Source organism: Leuciscus leuciscus, assembly GCF_965113295.1.
Source record: "Leuciscus leuciscus genome assembly, chromosome: 7".
Classification (NCBI taxonomy): domain Eukaryota; kingdom Metazoa; phylum Chordata; class Actinopteri; order Cypriniformes; family Leuciscidae; genus Leuciscus; species Leuciscus leuciscus.
The window spans coordinates 10,902,270-10,920,610 of record NC_138731.1 but is presented as its reverse complement, the minus strand read 5'-3'; the positions used below and the strand labels follow the sequence as shown (position 1 = coordinate 10,920,610).

At 40.3% G+C, this 18,341-nt stretch overlaps 1 protein-coding gene and 1 long non-coding RNA gene across 3 annotated transcripts in view; one reads left to right on the top strand and one right to left on the bottom strand.

The window, feature by feature from the left end:
• Positions 1–18,341, top strand: part of LOC309503586 — a 29,265-nt gene that overhangs the window by 2,009 nt on the left and 8,915 nt on the right. The window lies entirely within an intron of this gene.
• The window catches only part of dync1i2a (dynein, cytoplasmic 1, intermediate chain 2a), a 40,768-nt gene continuing 31,447 nt past the window's right edge, over positions 9,021–18,341 (bottom strand). For both annotated transcript variants that reach the window (XM_082176140.1, XM_082176139.1), the window contains 7 exons: positions 17,383–17,529; positions 16,341–16,454; positions 15,787–15,920; positions 13,976–14,120; positions 13,749–13,889; positions 12,769–12,894; positions 9,021–10,412 (listed from right to left, as the gene is read on the bottom strand). In XM_082176140.1, coding sequence (XP_082032266.1) covers positions 10,299–10,412; positions 12,769–12,894; positions 13,749–13,889; positions 13,976–14,120; positions 15,787–15,920; positions 16,341–16,454; positions 17,383–17,529 — 921 coding nt within the window. In that variant the 3' untranslated portion in view covers positions 9,021–10,298. The remainder of the gene's footprint in view (positions 10,413–12,768; positions 12,895–13,748; positions 13,890–13,975; positions 14,121–15,786; positions 15,921–16,340; positions 16,455–17,382; positions 17,530–18,341) is intronic.

The following is an 18,341-nucleotide window of genomic DNA, read 5'->3' as shown; positions in this document are numbered from 1 at the left end:
TCAACTACTCCTCTCGTCCTCCATCTACTCCTCTCCTCCTTCAACTCCTCCTCTCCGTCCATCAAGTACTCCTCTCCTCCTTCTTCTACTCCTCTCCTCCATCAACTACTCCTCTCCTCCTCCATCTACTCCTCTCCTCCTTCATCTCCTCCTCTCCGTCCATCAAGTACTCCTCTCCTCCTCCATCTACTCATCTCCCTCCATCAACTGCTCCTCTCCACCTCCATCTACTCCTCTCCTTATCAGCTACTCTTCTCCTCCTCCATCTCCTCCTCTCCCTCCATCTACTCCTCTCCCTCCAGCTCCTCCTCTCCTCCTCCATCTACTCCTCTCCCTCCATCAACTACTCCTCTCCTCCATCATATACCCCTCTCCTCCTCCATCTCCTCCTCTCCGTCCATCAAGTACTCCTCTCCTCCTTCTTCTACTCCTCTCCTCCATCAACTGCTCCTCTCCTCCTCCATCTACTCCCCTCCTCCTTCATCTCCTCCACTCCGTCCATCAAGTACTCCTCTCCTCCTTCTTCTACTCCTCTCCTCCATCAACTACTCCTCTCGTCCTCCATCTACTCCTCTCCTCCTTCAACTCCTCCTCTCCGTCCATCAAGTACTCCTCTCCTCCTTCTTCTACTCCTCTCCTCCATCAACTACTCCTCTCCTCCTCCATCTACTCCTCTCCTCCTTCATCTCCTCCTCTCCGTCCATCAAGTACTCCTCTCCTCCTCCATCTACTCATCTCCCTCCATCAACTGCTCCTCTCCTCCTCCATCTACTCCCCTCCTCCTCCTTCTACTCCTCTCCTCCATCAACTACTCCTCTCCTCCTCCATTTACTCCTCTCCCTCCTTCATCTACTCCTCCCCTCCTCCATCTACTCCTCTCCTTTATCACCTACTCCTCTCCCTCCATCAACTACTCCTCTCCTCCTCCATCTACTCCTCTCCTTCATCAACTACTCCTCTCCTCCTCATCTCCTCCTCTCCCTCCATCTCTCCCCCTTCATCTACTCCTCTCTTTTATCAACTACTGCTCTCCCTCCTCCATCTACCCAGATACATTTTTTCTCTCTCTCTGCTTCTCAGCTGAGTTGTTCTGCACCACACTGAACAAAACCAATTCAAAGAGTCCTATTATACTGTGTATGTCCAAGTAATGGAAAGAACTTCAACACCTGATTATACCTCCAACTGAGATTGGATCCAGCTATTTCTCAATATTTCAGTGATCTGTTACCAAAAACTGCTTATCAGTATTTTTTTCAGTACTTTTGAGTTGCTGTTGTTGCAGGAGTAGAGGCTTTATGATTTGGAACATAAGGTCTTCATTTCTGTCATGCTGTGTTTAAGCATTTGTAAATAAGACCAGAAAGATATATGATTTTGGTATTGGGTAAGCTTGTGTGAAAAGAAAATGTTAATATTTTAGAAACGTGTTAATGTCACAACAGACGGACGTTGTGCTAATTGTTTATAGTTTTGAAAATGTGACCAAAGATTGGTCAAAACTATTCTCAGTAGTCCAGTTCCACAGCCTGTGCTTATACTCGCGCTCTTGCAAACTATTCAAAAAATAAAATAATTTAAAAAAAAAAGTTTTTTAATAAAGACTAAAAGAGTTGTTGGAGGCGTGACCGTGATGTAGTTTGTTTATAGCCTTCGTTTAGCTTTTGACTTCTGCCGATTTTAGGCTTCAAAATTCATAAAAGCTGTGTTCATTTGTTAAGATTATCATGATAAATTAAACATGCAGGAATCATAAAATTGTGTTGGTCACAGAGTTTATTTCCCGCAATAATCCAAAAGCAAATTGAACATTTATATTGTCTTTTGTGCGAACTTATAGGTTGGCCTACAGAAATATACATTTCAGAACAATTACACATAGGCATAGGCTACATTTAAATAAATCAGAATGTAAAGAATACTACCATTCAAAAGTTTAGATTCTGTAAGATATTAATGTTTTTGAAACAAGTCTCCTATGCCAAGGCTGAATTTATTTGATCAAAAATACAGTGAACAGTAATATTGTGAAATACTGTTACACTTTTAAATATAATTTATTCCTGTGATGGCGATGCTGAATTTTCAGCAGCCACCCATAATCTAGTCTATCAAATATGATTCAGTTCAGCATTATTTTGATTAATATCAGCAGTAAGTCATAAACGAGGCACCTGAGAATGACCCACACCTATAATAGCCTACGGGTTACATATCACTGTTTTGGATAATGTCTCATAGATATTCCATTCCAGCTGAAGTCAATATCTGCATATGAATGCACCTGGTTCGAGAAAAAGGACTTTCGGATTGCAGCTCACCTTTTTTTAAATTGCTGTCAGTGTTATGTATGTAGATGCTTTACACCCTGTGTGAATCCAGCATAGCAGGAGCGACGGATGTGAGATTCTTCTGCAGGTATTATGATAGTGCGTCTTTGCATTGCAATGCATTTGTTGGCTCGTCGGTGGCCCCTGCTGATGTCATCTAAACGTGCACGCGGGTGGCCGCTCGATCGGGCCGGACAACGTGAACGTACAGCAGTGAGATTGACTGACTGACTGAGGAAAATGGAGACAGAAGAGCTTCAGAGCTCTGTGGAGGGCCAGGAGATACAAACACACACCTGTGATGTCTCACTACGGTGAAATTAGAGGTTTCACAGTCCTTCCAGGACTCCTCTAATTGCGGTCTGCAAGATGTGTGTGAGATTGCATTGGGACGCAAGACTGTCACTCTGTGTTTTCAGATCATCTCCACAGTCTGCTGTAACTCTATGACCTTCTGCAGAGTTGTTTTACATTAACTTTGGAGGACAGTGTCTCTCTAATACTTCATTCTGCTGTCCGGCTGGATGTGTGTTAACCAGCGGGTCGAGGTTTGACTGGTTAGTGTTGGTGTCCCTGCTGGTACTATGTCGAGCTTTCAAAAGTAGCCATGTAATCTGCAGGTGACATATACATTACAAGAATGCCTGTGGTTTATATTACAAGATGTTTTTGCCTCAACCTCAGAGCTTCCTCACGTTAGTGTCAATCATGTTGGGAGACTCCAGTTGGCTGCAGTTACAAATACAGTTATGTAATACTTGCACAGTTTAGTAAGTCTACACACCATAAATCACAGATCCTGGACCACAAAACCAGTCACATGGGTCAATTTAAGTTGAAGAAATGAGCTTTCCATTGATGTATGGTTTGTTAGGATATGACAATATTTGGCCAAGATACAACTATTGAAAATCTGGAATCTGAGGGTGCAAAAAAATCGAAACATTGAGAAAATCGCCTTTAAAGTTCTACATTTATGTTCACGATTGTGCTGCAATCACTCGCAAAAAATAAATGTTTTATATATTTACAGTTGGAAATTTACAAAATATCTTCATGGAAATTGATCTTTACTTAATATCCTAATGATTTTTGGCATAAAAGAAAAAATCTATCATTTTGACCCATACAATGTATTGTTGGCTATTGCCATAAATATACCTGTGCGACTTGTGACTGGTTTTGTGATCCAGGGTCACATATCAGAACTTTTGCATGTTTAATGTAAAAATGAGAACCTATGCAATGCCACTGAAAATCTAAGTGACACGTACGGAAAGTATTCAGACCCCCTTAAATTTTTCACTCTTTGTTATATTGCAGCCATTTGCTAAAATCATTTAAGTTCATTTTTTTCCCTCATTATTGTACACACAGCACCCCATATTGACAGAAAAACACAGAATTGTTGACATTTTTGCACATTTATTAAAAAAGAAAAACTGAAATATCACATGGTCCTAAGTATTCAGACCCTTTGCTCAGTATTTAGTAGAAGCACCCTTTTGATCTAATACAGCCATGAGTCTTTTTGGGAAAGAGGCAACAAGTTTTTCACACCTGGATTTGGGTATCCTCTGCCATTCCTCCTTGCAGATCCTCTCCAGTTCTGTCAGGTTGGATGGTAAACGTTGGTGGAAAGCCATTTTCAGGTCTCGCCAGAGATGCTCAATTGGGTTTAAGTCAGGGCTCTGGCTGGGCCATTCAAGAACAGTCACGGAGTTGTTGTGAAGCCACTCCTTCGTTATTTTAGCTGTGTGCTATGGTCTTGTTAGAAGGTGAACCTTCGGCCCAGTCTGAGGTCCAGAGCACTCTGGAGAAGGTTTTCGTCCAGGATATCCCTGTACTTGGCCGCATTCATCTTTCCCTCGATTGCAACCAGTCGTCCTGTCCCTGCAGCTGAAAAACACCCCCACAGCATGATGCTGCCACCACCATGCTTCACTGTTGAGACTGTATTGGACAGGTGATGAGCAGTGCCTGGTTTTCTCCACACATACCCACTTAGAATTAAGGCCAAAAAGTTCTATCTTGGTCTCATCAGACCAGAGAATCTTATTTATCACCATCTTGGAGTCCTTCAGGTGTGCTTTCATGTGTCTTGCACTGAGGAGAGGCTTCCGTCGGGCCACTCTGCCATAAAGCCCCGACTGGTGGATGGCTGCAGTGATGGTTGACTTACTACAACTTTCTCCCATCTCCCGACTGCATCTCTGGAGCTCAGCCACAGTGATCTTTGGGTTCTTCTTCACCTCTCTCACCAAGGCTCTTCTCCCCCGATAGCTCAGGGTTGTGGTCGTCCCAAACGTCTTCCATTTAAGGATTATGGAGGCCTCTGTGCTCTTAGGACCCTTAAGTGCAGCAGAAATTCTTTTGTAACCTTGGCCAGATCTGTGCCTTGCCACAATTCTGTCTCTGAGCTCTTCAGGCAGTTCCTTTGACCTCATGATTCTCATTTGCTCTGACATGCACTGTGAGCTGTAAGGTCTTATATAGACAGGTGTGTGGCTTTCCTAATCAAGTCCAATCAGTATAATCAAACACAGCTGGACTCAAATGAAGGTGTAGAACCATCTCAAGGATGATCAGAAGAAATGGACAGCACCTGAGTTAAATATATGAGTGTCACAGCAAAGGGTCTGAATACTTAGGACCATGTGATATTTCAGTTTTTCTTTTTTAATAAATGTGCAAAAATGTCAACAATTCTGTGTTTTTCTGTCAATATGGGGTGCTGTGTGTACAATAATGAGGTAAAAAAATGAACTTAAATGATTTTAGCAAATGGCTGCAATATAACAAAGAGTGAAACATTTAAGGGGGTCTGAATACTTATCGTACCCACTGTATAATTGTATATACAACCCAATATTAAGAAAGTTGGGACATTTTGTAAAATGCAATAAAATCAAGAATCTGTGAGTTGATCATCCTTTCAACTTTATTTAACTGACAAAAGTACTAAGAAAAGATTTCCAATGTTTTCATTGAACAACTTAATTGTGTTTTGAGTCATTGTTTAGCACTGAGTCACATCACCTTTCCTTGTCATTACACTTTTTAAATGTTTGGGAATTGAGGATACTACTTGTTGCAGAATTTCTACCCAATCTCGCCTGATATAAGACAGCTCAACAGTCTGTGGTCATCGTTGTCTGGTTCTCCTTTTCATGATGGGTCATCATACGTTTTCATTAAGAGACAGATCTGGACTGCAGGCAGACAGTAAAGCACAACCCTTCTACGGTGCAGAGTGACTTCAAAATCACTCTTTTAGCATGTGCAGAATGAGGCCTGGCATTATCTTGCTTCCCAGGAAAAATGTAATCTTGTTTATGTCAAGTTTATGTCTCTGTACAATCCCAATATATGCACCTACGTCAATGCTACCTTCACATGCAAGTCATCCATACCGTTTGCACTGATGCTCCTCCATACATGACAGATGTTCCTCCAAACATGGCAGATAGATGTTCCTCCATACATGACAGATGTTCCTCCATACATGACAGATAGAAGTTCCTCCATACATGACAGATGTTCCTCCATACATGACAGATAGATGTTCCTCCATACATGACAGATAGATGTTCCTCCATACATGACAGATGTTCCTCCATACATGACAGATGTTCCTCCATACATGACAGATGTTCCTCCATACATGACAGATGCTCCTCCATACATGACAGATGTTCCTCCATACATGGCAGATAGATGTTCCTCCATACATGACAGATGCTCCTCCATACATGACAGATGTTCCTCCATACATGACTGATGTTCCTCCATACATGACTGATGTTCCTCCATACATGACAGATGTTCCTCCATACATGACAGATGTTCCTCCATACATGACAGATGTTCCTCCATACATGGCAGATAGATGCTCCTCCATACATGACAGATGTTCCTCCATACATGACAGATAGATGTTCCTCCATACATGATAGATGTTCCTCCATACATGACAGATATTCCTCCATACATGACAGATAGATGTTCCTCCATACATGACAGATAGATGTTCCTCCATCCATGACTGATGTTCCTCCATACATGACAGATGTTCCTCCATACATGACAGATGTTCCTCCATACATGACAGATGCTCCTCCATACATGACAGATGTTCCTCCATACATGACAGATGCTCCTCCATACATGACAGATAGATGTTCCTCCATCCATGACTGATGTTCCTCCATACATGACAGATGTTCCTCCATACATGACAGATGTTCCTCCATACATGACAGATGTTCCTCCATACATGGCAGATAGATGCTCCTCCATACATGACAGATGTTCCTCCATACATGACAGATAGATGTTCCTCCATACATGATAGATGTTCCTCCATACATGACAGATATTCCTCCATACATGACAGATAGATGTTCCTCCATACATGACAGATAGATGTTCCTCCATCCATGACTGATGTTCCTCCATACATGACAGATGTTCCTCCATACATGACAGATGTTCCTCCATACATGACAGATGCTCCTCCATACATGACAGATGTTCCTCCATACATGACAGATGCTCCTCCATACATGACAGATAGATGTTCCTCCATCCATGACTGATGTTCCTCCATACATGACAGATGTTCCTCCATACATGACAGATGTTCCTCCATACATGACAGATGTTCCTCCATACATGACAGATGTTCCTCCATACATGACAGATGCTCCTCCATACATGACAGATGTGCCTCCATACATGACAGATGCTCCTCCATACATGACAGATGCTCCTCCATACATGACTGATGCTCCTCCATACATGACTGATGTTCCTCCATACATGACAGATGTTCCTCCATACATGACAGATGTTCCTCCATACATGACTGATGTTCCTCCATACATGACTGATGTTCCTCCATACATGACTGATGCTCCTCCATACATGGCAGATGTTCCTCCATACATGGCAGATGTTCCTCCATACATGACTGATGTTCCTCCATACATGACTGATGTTCCTCCATACATGACTGATGTTCCTCCATACATGACAGATGTTCCTCCATACATGACAGATGTTCCTCCATACATGACAGATGTTCCTCCATACATGGCAGATAGATGTTCCTCCATACATGACAGATGTTCCTCCATACATGACAGATAGATGTTCCTCCATACATGACAGATGTTCCTCCATACATGACAGATAGATACTCCTCCATACATGACAGATGTTCCTCCATACATAACAGATGTTCCTCCATACATGACAGATAGATGTTCCTCCATACATGACAGATGTTCCTCCATACATGACAGATAGATGTTCCTCCATACATGACAGATGTTCCTCCAAACATGACAGATAGATGTTCCTCCATACATGACAGATAGATGTTCCTCCATACATGACTGATGTTCCTCCATACATGACAGATGTTTGCTTTGCACCTCTCACTGATGAAAATCTGGATGGTCTCTTTCGTCTGTGGGATTGAGAACTTGATGTCTGTTTTTTCCCAAAACAAGCTGAAACATGGACTCATCTGACCACAGCACACATTTCCACTGTTTTGGATGATCGGAGATGAGCTCGGGCACAGAGAACTCTCCGGCATCTCCTCATAGAACTTATGTATAGCTTTCTCCTTGCATAACAGAGATTCAAGTTGCATTTCTTGATGCAGCGACAGTACTAAGTGACAACGGTTTTCCAGAGTTCTCCAGAGTAAATGTGGCTAAATTTATTTAACAGAGTAGCATGACGGTTTCTCATGCAATGCCGTCTGAGGGGTCAAAGGTCACGCACATTCAACAGAGGTTTCGTTCCTTGCCCTACAATACATGAACTGAGATTTCTCTGGATTCCCTGAATCTTTTTACAATATTTTGTATGGTAGATGGTGAAAGACATAAATTTGTTGCAGTCTTGCATTAAGAAATGTGTTTTTGACAATTCTCATGCACAAAGTGGTGATCCATGACCCATCTTTTCTTGCAAAGACTGAGATGCTCTTTTTACACTAAATCATGATTCCCTCACCTATTACTAATTCACCTGCTAATTATGGGCTGTTTCAAAAGAGTTTAATTTGGATATTCTATGAGCTTTTCTGTCCCAACGTTTTTGGAGTGTTGAAGCCATTTACAAAATACAATTAAGTTGTTCAGTGAAAACATTGGAAATCTTTTCTTTGTACTTTTGTCAGTTAAATAAATTTGAAAGAGAATGAACAAATCATAGATTCTTGATTTTATTGCATTTTACAGAATTTCCCAACTTTTCTTGATTTGGGGTTGTATATATCACTTATTCTGCTATATGTAACTGCATAAGTGTTCACACCCCTGAACTAGCACTTAGTTGAAGCGCCCTTTGATTTTATTAAAGCACTCATTCTGTTTAGATAGCTTGGCACATCTTGTCTTGGGAATATTTCCCAACTCTACTTCGCAAAAACATTCCAGATCTTTTAAATTGTGAGGGCAACTCCTGTGTGCGGCCCTCTTCTTCTTTTTCTTTTCTATTATCAATGTTGAAAATGGTTGTGGATTTTTTTCATATGACTGCCAGAAGTTTAAATAATGACCAAAGTACAATTATGCCTGACTGTGGAATCATGGTATGTATATACTGTTATGGGATCTAACAGGGAATACAATTTTTTAAAAATAAAAAAAATAAAAAAAGACACTTAATATATTTGTTTAAATGCATTTTATTATTGTATTGTCATTTATTGAAATAAATCACAATAGTTATTTTCAAATGCAGAAATGATTGGACATTCATTTAAACATGAGGAACACTGTTGGAAACAAGGTTTTGAAATCCTCATAAACCTACTTTCTGCTCATGAATACTACAGGAAAGACTGATGACTTCAAACTGATTGAGGTAAATCAGAAGACATTTACCAAAGTTTTTGTTTAGAAAAAGTATTGAGATATACAAAGACATTCAAAGAGGTTCTGCAAAAGATAATGTTAGCGTTTCAAACAGGAGAGGGACACTGGAAAAGGAAGACCTTGATCTCGAAAAGAGCAATTCAGACGGTCTGAAAATCAACCCAGTATATTGATATGTATAATAAATACGTGATTGTGCCTCTGCTAAGGTGGAGAGGAACAAGTTCAATCATTAACAGGAGAAAAAAAAAAAAAAAGAAAAAGAAGAGCAAAGAGTTGAAAGTCACAAATTACTCCAGCATTTGGTCCAGAGCTAGACAGCAGAAATCTCCACTCGTGATGCTGAACGTGTCCCACTGAAACCATCTACAAGAGGTAGATCTCGAGATTTCTCTAGGTCTGTGATCGAGTTTGATAGAGTACAACGGTTTACTAGTATTGACAACAGTTTGATGTTAGGGTGAATCTTACAAAACCTCTCAAAGATATTTCATTTACCATATTTCAACCCCAAAATCAAAAGAAAACAACTACATTTTAAAGGGAACGAAGGATATTTTTAGGACATTTTCTACTTAATGACAATTAACCATTCTTACTGTATTACAACAAACAAAAAACCTGAAATACAAAATTAGTTTTGCTCAAATCTGTGTAAATTTAAGGCAGTAAATCTAACAATTAAAGATTTTGTTTTGCCTTAAACTGAAACTCATTTTTCTTTTTATAATTTTGGGGATGAACTATGAGCCAGACACCGGTTTAATGAGATTCATCTTTGTAAATGGTTTATATTTGGCTGTGCATAATGAGCTGAGAGTTTAGCACGCTCAGCGATACCTGGATAGAAAAACTGAAACATTCATTATGGTTTTTGTTTTTGCATGCAAATGTTAAGGCTTCTGGTTGTGGGGCGACAGGGAGACCTTCTGCTCTCGCACTATGAATCGCACCTACGGTCAACGTTATTTATTTTCATTCCAAACAAAAGGCAGAATCAAAGGTTTGCAGACAGAAATCATTTCATTTCCAAAGAGAGAGATGATTACAGCTTTGCTGGTTTCCATGACGATCAAGCGGAAAGGCGTTGGGCGGCCAGCTCCTCCGCATCGTCGCGGTTCTCGTTGATCTCCGCCAGCGTTCGCACAAACCGGGTCCATTCGTCGCTCCGCGGGATTGCAATTTGCTATGGAGAGAAGAGGAAAAACAGAGTGTGTAATCTGTGAGTGTTTTGTAAAGAGGTGTAAACAGTGTGTAATATGTGAGCGTTTTGTAAAGAGGTGTAAACAGTGTGTAATATGCAAGCGTTTTGTAAAGAGGTGTAAACAGTGTGTAATATGTGAGCGTTTTGTAAAGGGGTGTAAACAGTGTGTAATATGTGAGCATTCTGTAAAGAGGTATAAACAGTGTGTAATATGTGAGCATTTTGTAAAGAGGCGTAAACAGTGTGTAATATGCAAGCGTTTTGTAAAGAGGTGTAAACAGTGTGTAATATGCAAGCGTTTTGTAAAGAGGAGTAAACAGTGTGTAATATGCAAGCGTTTTGTAAAGAGGAATAAACAGTGTGTAATATGTGAGCGTTTTGTAAAGAGGTGTAAACAGTGTGTAATATGTGAGCGTTGAGGTGTAAACAGTGTGTAATATGTGAGCGTTTTGTAAAGGGGTGTAAACAGTGTGTAATATGTGAGCATTCTGTAAAGAGGTATAAACAGTGTGTAATATGTGAGCATTTTGTAAAGAGGCGTAAACAGTGTGTAATATGCAAGCGTTTTGTAAAGTGAAAGTGAAAGTGAAAGTGACACGTGACGGCCAAGTATGGTAACCCATACTTGGAATTTGACCTCTGCATTTAACCCATCCAAGTTAATGCACACACATTAGGAGCGGAGCAGAGTAGTGAGTAGTTAACACACACACACACTGCAAACTTGGATACACACACCCAGAGCAGCGGGCAGCCTTTGTGTGGCGCCTGGGGAGCGATTAGGGGTTAGGTGCCTTGCTCAAGGGGACCTCAGTCATTTCCCACCGGTTGTGGAATCTAACCAGCAACCTTTGGATTACCAGTTCAACTCCCTAACCACTAGGCCATGACTGCCCCAATAAACAGTGTAAACAGGGTGTAAACAGTGTGTAATATGCAAGCGTTTTGTAAAAAGGCGTAAACAGTGTGTAATATGCGAGCGTTGAGGTGTAAACGTGTGTAATATGCGAGCATTGAGATGTAAACGGTGTGTAATATGCAAGCGTTTTGTAAAGAGGCGTAAACAGTGTGTAATATGTGAGCGTTTTGTAAAGAGGCGTAAACAGTGTGTAATATGCGAGCGTTGAGGTGTAAACAGTGTGTAATATGCAAGCGTTTTGTAAAGGGGTGTAAACAGTGTGTAATATGCAAGCGTTTTGTAAAGGGGTGTAAACAGTGTGTAATATGTGAGCGTTTTGTAAAGAGGCGTAAACAGTGTGTAATATGTGAGCGTTTTGTAAAGAGATGTAAACAGTGTGTAATATGCAAGCGTTGAGGTGTAAACAGTGTGTAATATGCGAGCGTTGAGGTATAAACGTGTGTAATATGCGAGCATTGAGGTGTAAACGGTGTGTAATATGCAAGCGTTTTGTAAAGAGGCGTAAACAGTGTGTAATATGTGAGCGTTTTGTAAAGAGGCGTAAACAGTGTGTAATATGTGAGCGTTTTGTAAAGAGGCGTAAACAGTGTGTAATATGCGAGCGTTGAGGTGTAAACAGTGTGTAATATGTGAGTGTTTTGTAAAGAGGCGTAAACAGTGTGTAATATGTGAGCGTTTTGTAAAGAGGCGTAAACAGTGTGTAATATGTGAGCGTTGAGGTGTAAACGTGTGTAATATGCGAGCGTTGAGGTGTAAACGTGTGTAATATGCAAGCATTGAGGTGTAAACGGTGTGTAATATGCAAGCGTTTTGTAAAGAGGCGTAAACAGTGTGTAATATGTGAGCGTTTTGTAAAGAGGCGTAAACAGTGTGTAATATGTGAGCGTTTTGTAAAGAGGCGTAAACAGTGTGTAATATGCGAGCGTTGAGGTGTAAACAGTGTGTAATATGTGAGTGTTTTGTAAAGAGGCGTAAACAGTGTGTAATATGTGAGCGTTTTGTAAAGAGGCGTAAACAGTGTGTAATATGTGAGCGTTTTGTAAAGAGGCGTAAACAGTGTGTAATATGCGAGCGTTGAGGTGTAAACAGTGTGTAATATGTGAGTGTTTTGTAAAGAGATGTAAACAGTGTGACTATTCTTAGAGTGAACTGACCCCTGGCTAACAATCCCCCATCTCATTCTTCTACTCTATCTGCTTTCATCCCCTCTTGTGAGTGACAGAGGCCCTCTGTGGCCCCTGAAGGGCCCCTCTCTGACAGACGTGTAATTGTGGTGTGTGTCATCTTTAGAGGCTCCGCATGGGCTTTTTACACGACTGTCTCGTGACAGAGCGAGAGTGAGAAAGCCGCCCCGGAGCTGAAGGTGTTGATGTGAAGTCAGTCTGTGATGTGTGTGTTCAGTAAACTCTTCTCTCTCACCTCGCCGATGTCGTAGATGTGTATCTGTCCCTCTGAGTCCCCGACGGCGATCTCTCTGCCCGACTGAGACCAGCGCAGTCTGTTCAGAGCAGGACTCCCTTCCACAGCCACGCTGACAGAGGGCACCTGCGCACACACACACACAGACACACGCACATTGAGCTTGACTAATAATACCATTTGTTCAGTCAGTATCTGAACCATCCACATTATTAATCAAAGAGGTCATGTAACATGTAACAGAAGGACTTCATGCTGATATTTGAAAAATAACTTGCTGTCAAATGCATGTTGAACTACAAACAGGACAAGGCTGATCACAACAAACTGTACAATGTTCATATACTGGTTCAGAGTCCTGCTTGGTAAACACGCAGCCACAGTACTTAAAGTCCCCCTGTGGTGAAAATCAAGTTTTTAATGTTGTTTATATCTCTATGTGGTGTTTATAATATGATTTAAGACAAACCATGTCTAAATTCATAAGTCAACACCATTGCTGAGTATTTTCTCCTTAAAACTGCAGTGAACCAAAGACACGCTTTGAAATCGCTGGTGTTTCTGACGTCACAAACTACCTTGTAACCAATCAGATCAACGTGTGATCCTCAACCAGTGGATCTCTGAGCTGCTGTCAGTGAGTGGAGGCGGGGTTCATTTGCATATTCATAGAACCGCGTATACTTAATGAGGCAAGGGTGTCGAGTTACATTCGAGCTATTTTAAGGCATGAATAACTTTTTTTCCATTTTGGTGATCAAAGATAAGTTTTAAGGGATAAAATGATTGACTACAGGGGGACTTTAAGAAAAATTTTAACTGAAAATATATTTGATATAATTGTTTATATTTCCCAGCACTACTAAAAGAAATCAGATTTTGTCTCTCAGTGTAGAAGCCTGTGTGGTGAAAATAAAGTTAATTCTGCATATGCTAGTGTGTGTATCAGTGATGTTTCATGGCATGTATGCTGTTATAACCTCGGTGTCGTTGTTGAGGTTCCACAGGTCGATGCGTCCGAGTCCGTCAACACACGCGAACAGGGCGGGGTGTACCGGAGACCACATCACATCATAAACATAATCCGAGTTATCCTCAAACGAGTACAGCGGCTTGTTATTCTACAGTAGAGAGAGAAACACACAGTCAGCTGAGAGATTCATGAATGACAGTGTAATGTAATGAGTGTGTATGAATGATCCGTTACCTTGCTGCTCCAGAGTTTAACGGTCCAATCAAAAGAGGCGGTCAGGAAGAGATGAGAGAAATCCACCAGCCCAGTCGCTGTGTGACAGTGAATGCCTGTGATTGGACCATGATGTCCCTCAAACATCTCACTGATACCTGCCCGACTGCTCACACACACACGCACACAGAATGACAGAGGGTTAATGATCTCAGCATGTTTCCATCAGTCAGGTAACACTTCACATTACTAACACACAAACACCGCCGAGTGTGTGTGCTGTGTGTGAGCTCATTACTGTGAGAGGTAAACAGCCGAGTGAGATGCTGAGAGTGTGTGTAGAGGATGAGATAATCACAGCATCACAAATGAAGAGGAAACATTCACTCTCTCAGCTCAGTACAGCACACACAAACACATCTACTATATCCCATTCATAAACAGTTGATTTTCATATTTCTAATTTTGAAAAAAATTGTGCAGGAACTTCCATTTAGAGCAATAAAGTTTGGGGAGATAACAGATAACAATCATGACATGATTTCTGCCTAAGTAAAGCCCTACAGTCTACAGTAGACACTATAAATATAATAGAAATGTATATGAATTACTTATACACATTCATTTACTATTTACTTACAATTAAGAAATTATATATATATATATATATATATATATATATATATATATATATATATATATATATATATATATATATGTGTGTGTGTATATATATATATATAAATAAAAATGTTGATCAGTCCACTGAAGAAACATTAAAACATGCCTTTCCACAAATTTCCACTTTCAAAAATATGTTCATATAATCATATTATACACTGAACTATGTCTAATCCACATTTACACAAATAATGTAAATAAAAATAAAAAAATGGTTACATGCCGCGTTTCTGGTCTCAAATTGTATCTATTTTATTTCTTACAATTTATATATATATTTTTGTATTTGTCATAATGGTTCTTTTCCATAACGTTGCATGTGGTAATAAAGAATTGCTAATGCTTTAAATTGTATCCGTATGATGGGAAAAAATCACTCTGATAAAGCAAATATACCTACATATAATAACAACATACAGTTATGTGACAAAAGAATGAACGACTCGAACCCGAAGACTCGAGAGGTGAACTAATCATTTCTGTATGCGGTACTACAGTAGCGACTGCACAGCTCAGTTTATGAGGGTGTCACGGGATGATCGAACGACTCAGATCGGGAGGTGAGGTAAACTAACAGACTGCATAGCCTGAAGACCCAGTTAAGCAATTAATTAATTGTCTCTGTTACTCATAATTTGGCCTTGTCCTTGCATTGCAATTTTTTTCTTACTCTAAATGTGAGTCTAAAACACATAGTAAGTTGATGTGTTGGGGAATTTGGCTATTAACATGTAACATTTTAATTATATTCTGCAGAAATGACCAAAAAGATCAGTTAATTTTGATAAACGAGATTCAAAGATCAGTAAAATGATCCAAACTTCCCATTACTAAATTTAACTCGCACAGACTGAAGACGGATGGGAGAATAGAGAAGAACAGGAGAGCCGTGTTCTCAGAGCTGCAGTATCACAGCACCGTCAAAATAAAAGTCTGGCGTCTCGTCAAAATAAAAGTTCTGTGTCCAATATATCGGCCACACAGAAAAACTTATTGGCCAATGCCGATATAAAAAAAATTCCAAATATTGGCCGATATATCAGTTGACCACTAATTTTGTGAGAAAGAAAATGTTTGTTTGCGTAATCAGATTACATGCACAGATCCAGAGATCTCCTGCAGTGAACAGTGTGTGTAAATGTGTGTATTACCTGCCATGGCGACAGGCTGTGTACACTGATCCATCCTCACTCCCCACCACAAAGTTATTAACGTCACCCAGAGGGAAGGACATGGAGGTGACCGCAACGGATTTAGACTGCTTAAACACCAGCTCCATACTGTCCTGTTGACACACACACATCAATAACACCACAGCCTCTCTCACAGATTAGAAATGCGCAATTTAAATTCAGCCGGTGTTTTACCAATCATTAACATCTGACACTGTGGTTTGGCAAATGTTTTTGGAAACTCAAGGATGAGTTAATGGTATACTAACTCCAAACGCAGCTCACTGTGTGTGTGTGTGTGTGTGTGTGTGTGTATATATAAGGCAGCAGGGAAGAGGTTGTGGCTCTCAGTCAGTGAGTCAGTACTTCTGAAGCCAACAAATCACTTCCCTTGGCATTTGTCGGTAAGATTTGTTCACAACATTCACTATTTTTACAGGTTGAGTAAGCAAGTTGCTTTCTTTGAGTATGATATTCAAACTCTGAAAACATGAAGAGAGCGAGAACGTGAGAGCAGAGAGAATTGTGGGTACCTGTGGTTGAGACAGCATGTCCAGACTCCAGGAGCACATCTTTCCATCAGTAGAGATGCTAATGAGGTTATGAGCATTCTGTGTGCCAACCACATTAACACAGTACACTGGGTGCTGGAAGAGAAACAGAAAAGTAAGGTTAGGACAGGGCTCCAGACTGCGACCAAATGGTTGCATTTTGCGACCATTTTTCCTGTTGGTGCGACCAAAATTTGATATAGGTCAGCAACCACAACGTTGCCCAGCAACAAATGGCAAACGAAATGAAAGCGGAATGAAACTGCGCTACTCATTTGTGCTTCACTTGTGCTAAACCATAGATATCAGATCAAACACCACTGACGTGAAAACCAGGAGAAACATTGTGCCAAGAATGAACAAGTTATAGAAGGCTTTCAGTCCACAAATCAGCAACATTCACCATAGATTTAATGTAGTAACACTAACCGTAACTATTGTATTGTGACAGAAATAGTCTAACGCTTACGAGTACTACACATCTTTTTCCAGCACTTCAAAACTATAATATCATATTTAAATGTTATTTTTAATGTGATGACCAAAACATTTGTTGTTCATCCTTCAAAGATTGTCCCCATTTATAAAAACTAAAAGTTTCAAGATGTAGGGAAAAAAAAACTCTTTATTTAAAAATAAAAAAGCTTAAATTATCGTTGTAACCAATAGGTGGCTGCAGAGGACGCTTATGGCTATTTTCACTCCCTAATATCTATTTTTCACTCGTTTTGCTTTTGAATTAATATTAAGACATTATGAATGATAATAATTAAAATTAATTTTATCTGCACCTCAAATTAAGCTCAGTGCTTTATTGTCAGCCCCTCAGTGCAACCAAGTAACTTTTTGGTATGCTCCTAAAAAAAATTCAGTTAGGGGCTACAGTGCTCCTAGTGAAAACAGTTAGTCTGGAGCTCTGGGTTAGGGTGTAAAAATATTAAAATGTGAAAAATAAGCAGTATTTTGTTTTAGGACATCACAGGCTTCGCCTCCTTTTCTGCGTGGTGTGTGTGATGCCATGTACCGTGTGGGCCGCAGCAGAGAGAGGGGTCCTCTGGACAGGGGTGCGCCTGTTACTTCTGTTGTCCCACAGGACGATCTGTCCTGAATAAGTGCCACCGACAACCAGGTTAGGATGAAACTTTGCAAACGCTGCAGACATGACCGCAGACTACAGGAGAGAGAGAGAGAGAGAGAGAGAGAGAGAGAGAGAGAGATACAAACTTTTTAAAAGTTCATAGAAATAAAAGTAATCCATATGAATCAAGCAGTTTAATTCAGGTCTTCTTTAGAGACACTATTGCTTTATATGATGAACAGATTTAATTTAGGCTTTAATTCATATAAACATTGATCAAATATAGTCAAAGGCAGCTCAGCTGTGCTTGTTTGCCACGTGAGATTAAACCTTATTGTGAAGCTCAAACTTACTGGAGTGACGTGAAAACAAAACTCATTGGTTCTCAGGCATCAAGCAAGCAGATTTGAGCCTTCGTTTACCATATTTGATGTGATTCATGTATGTGTTGATCAATGTTCATCACACTCTCCAGTTTACCAGCCCCAACATACTCAGCTAAGAAGATGGAAAAAGTCCAAACTTCTGTGAGTGTTTGTGAATACTAGTGGAGTGTTTTTGCATCTGTGTGTGTGTGTGTGTGTGAGAGAGAGAGAGAGAGAGCGAGCTGTGTATCCGGTCCTGAGGGCAGCACATGTGGTTCTACTCAGGCTATCCACAACGGATCACCTCAGGCCAAACACACACTGAACATACAGTAACACTCAACAAATACACATCCGGAGAGATAAAACCTTCCAAGAAATGCCACAATCTGCTTCTGTATTGCTTGTAATGCAGCATAATAGTATGATTAAAATCTTTAAGTCTCATGACTTTACTGAGTGTTTAATCAACTGAAGTCAATAGAGTTCACACTGGTAATTCTCATGTAGTAAGTTCTTACAAATTTCATATAATGATAT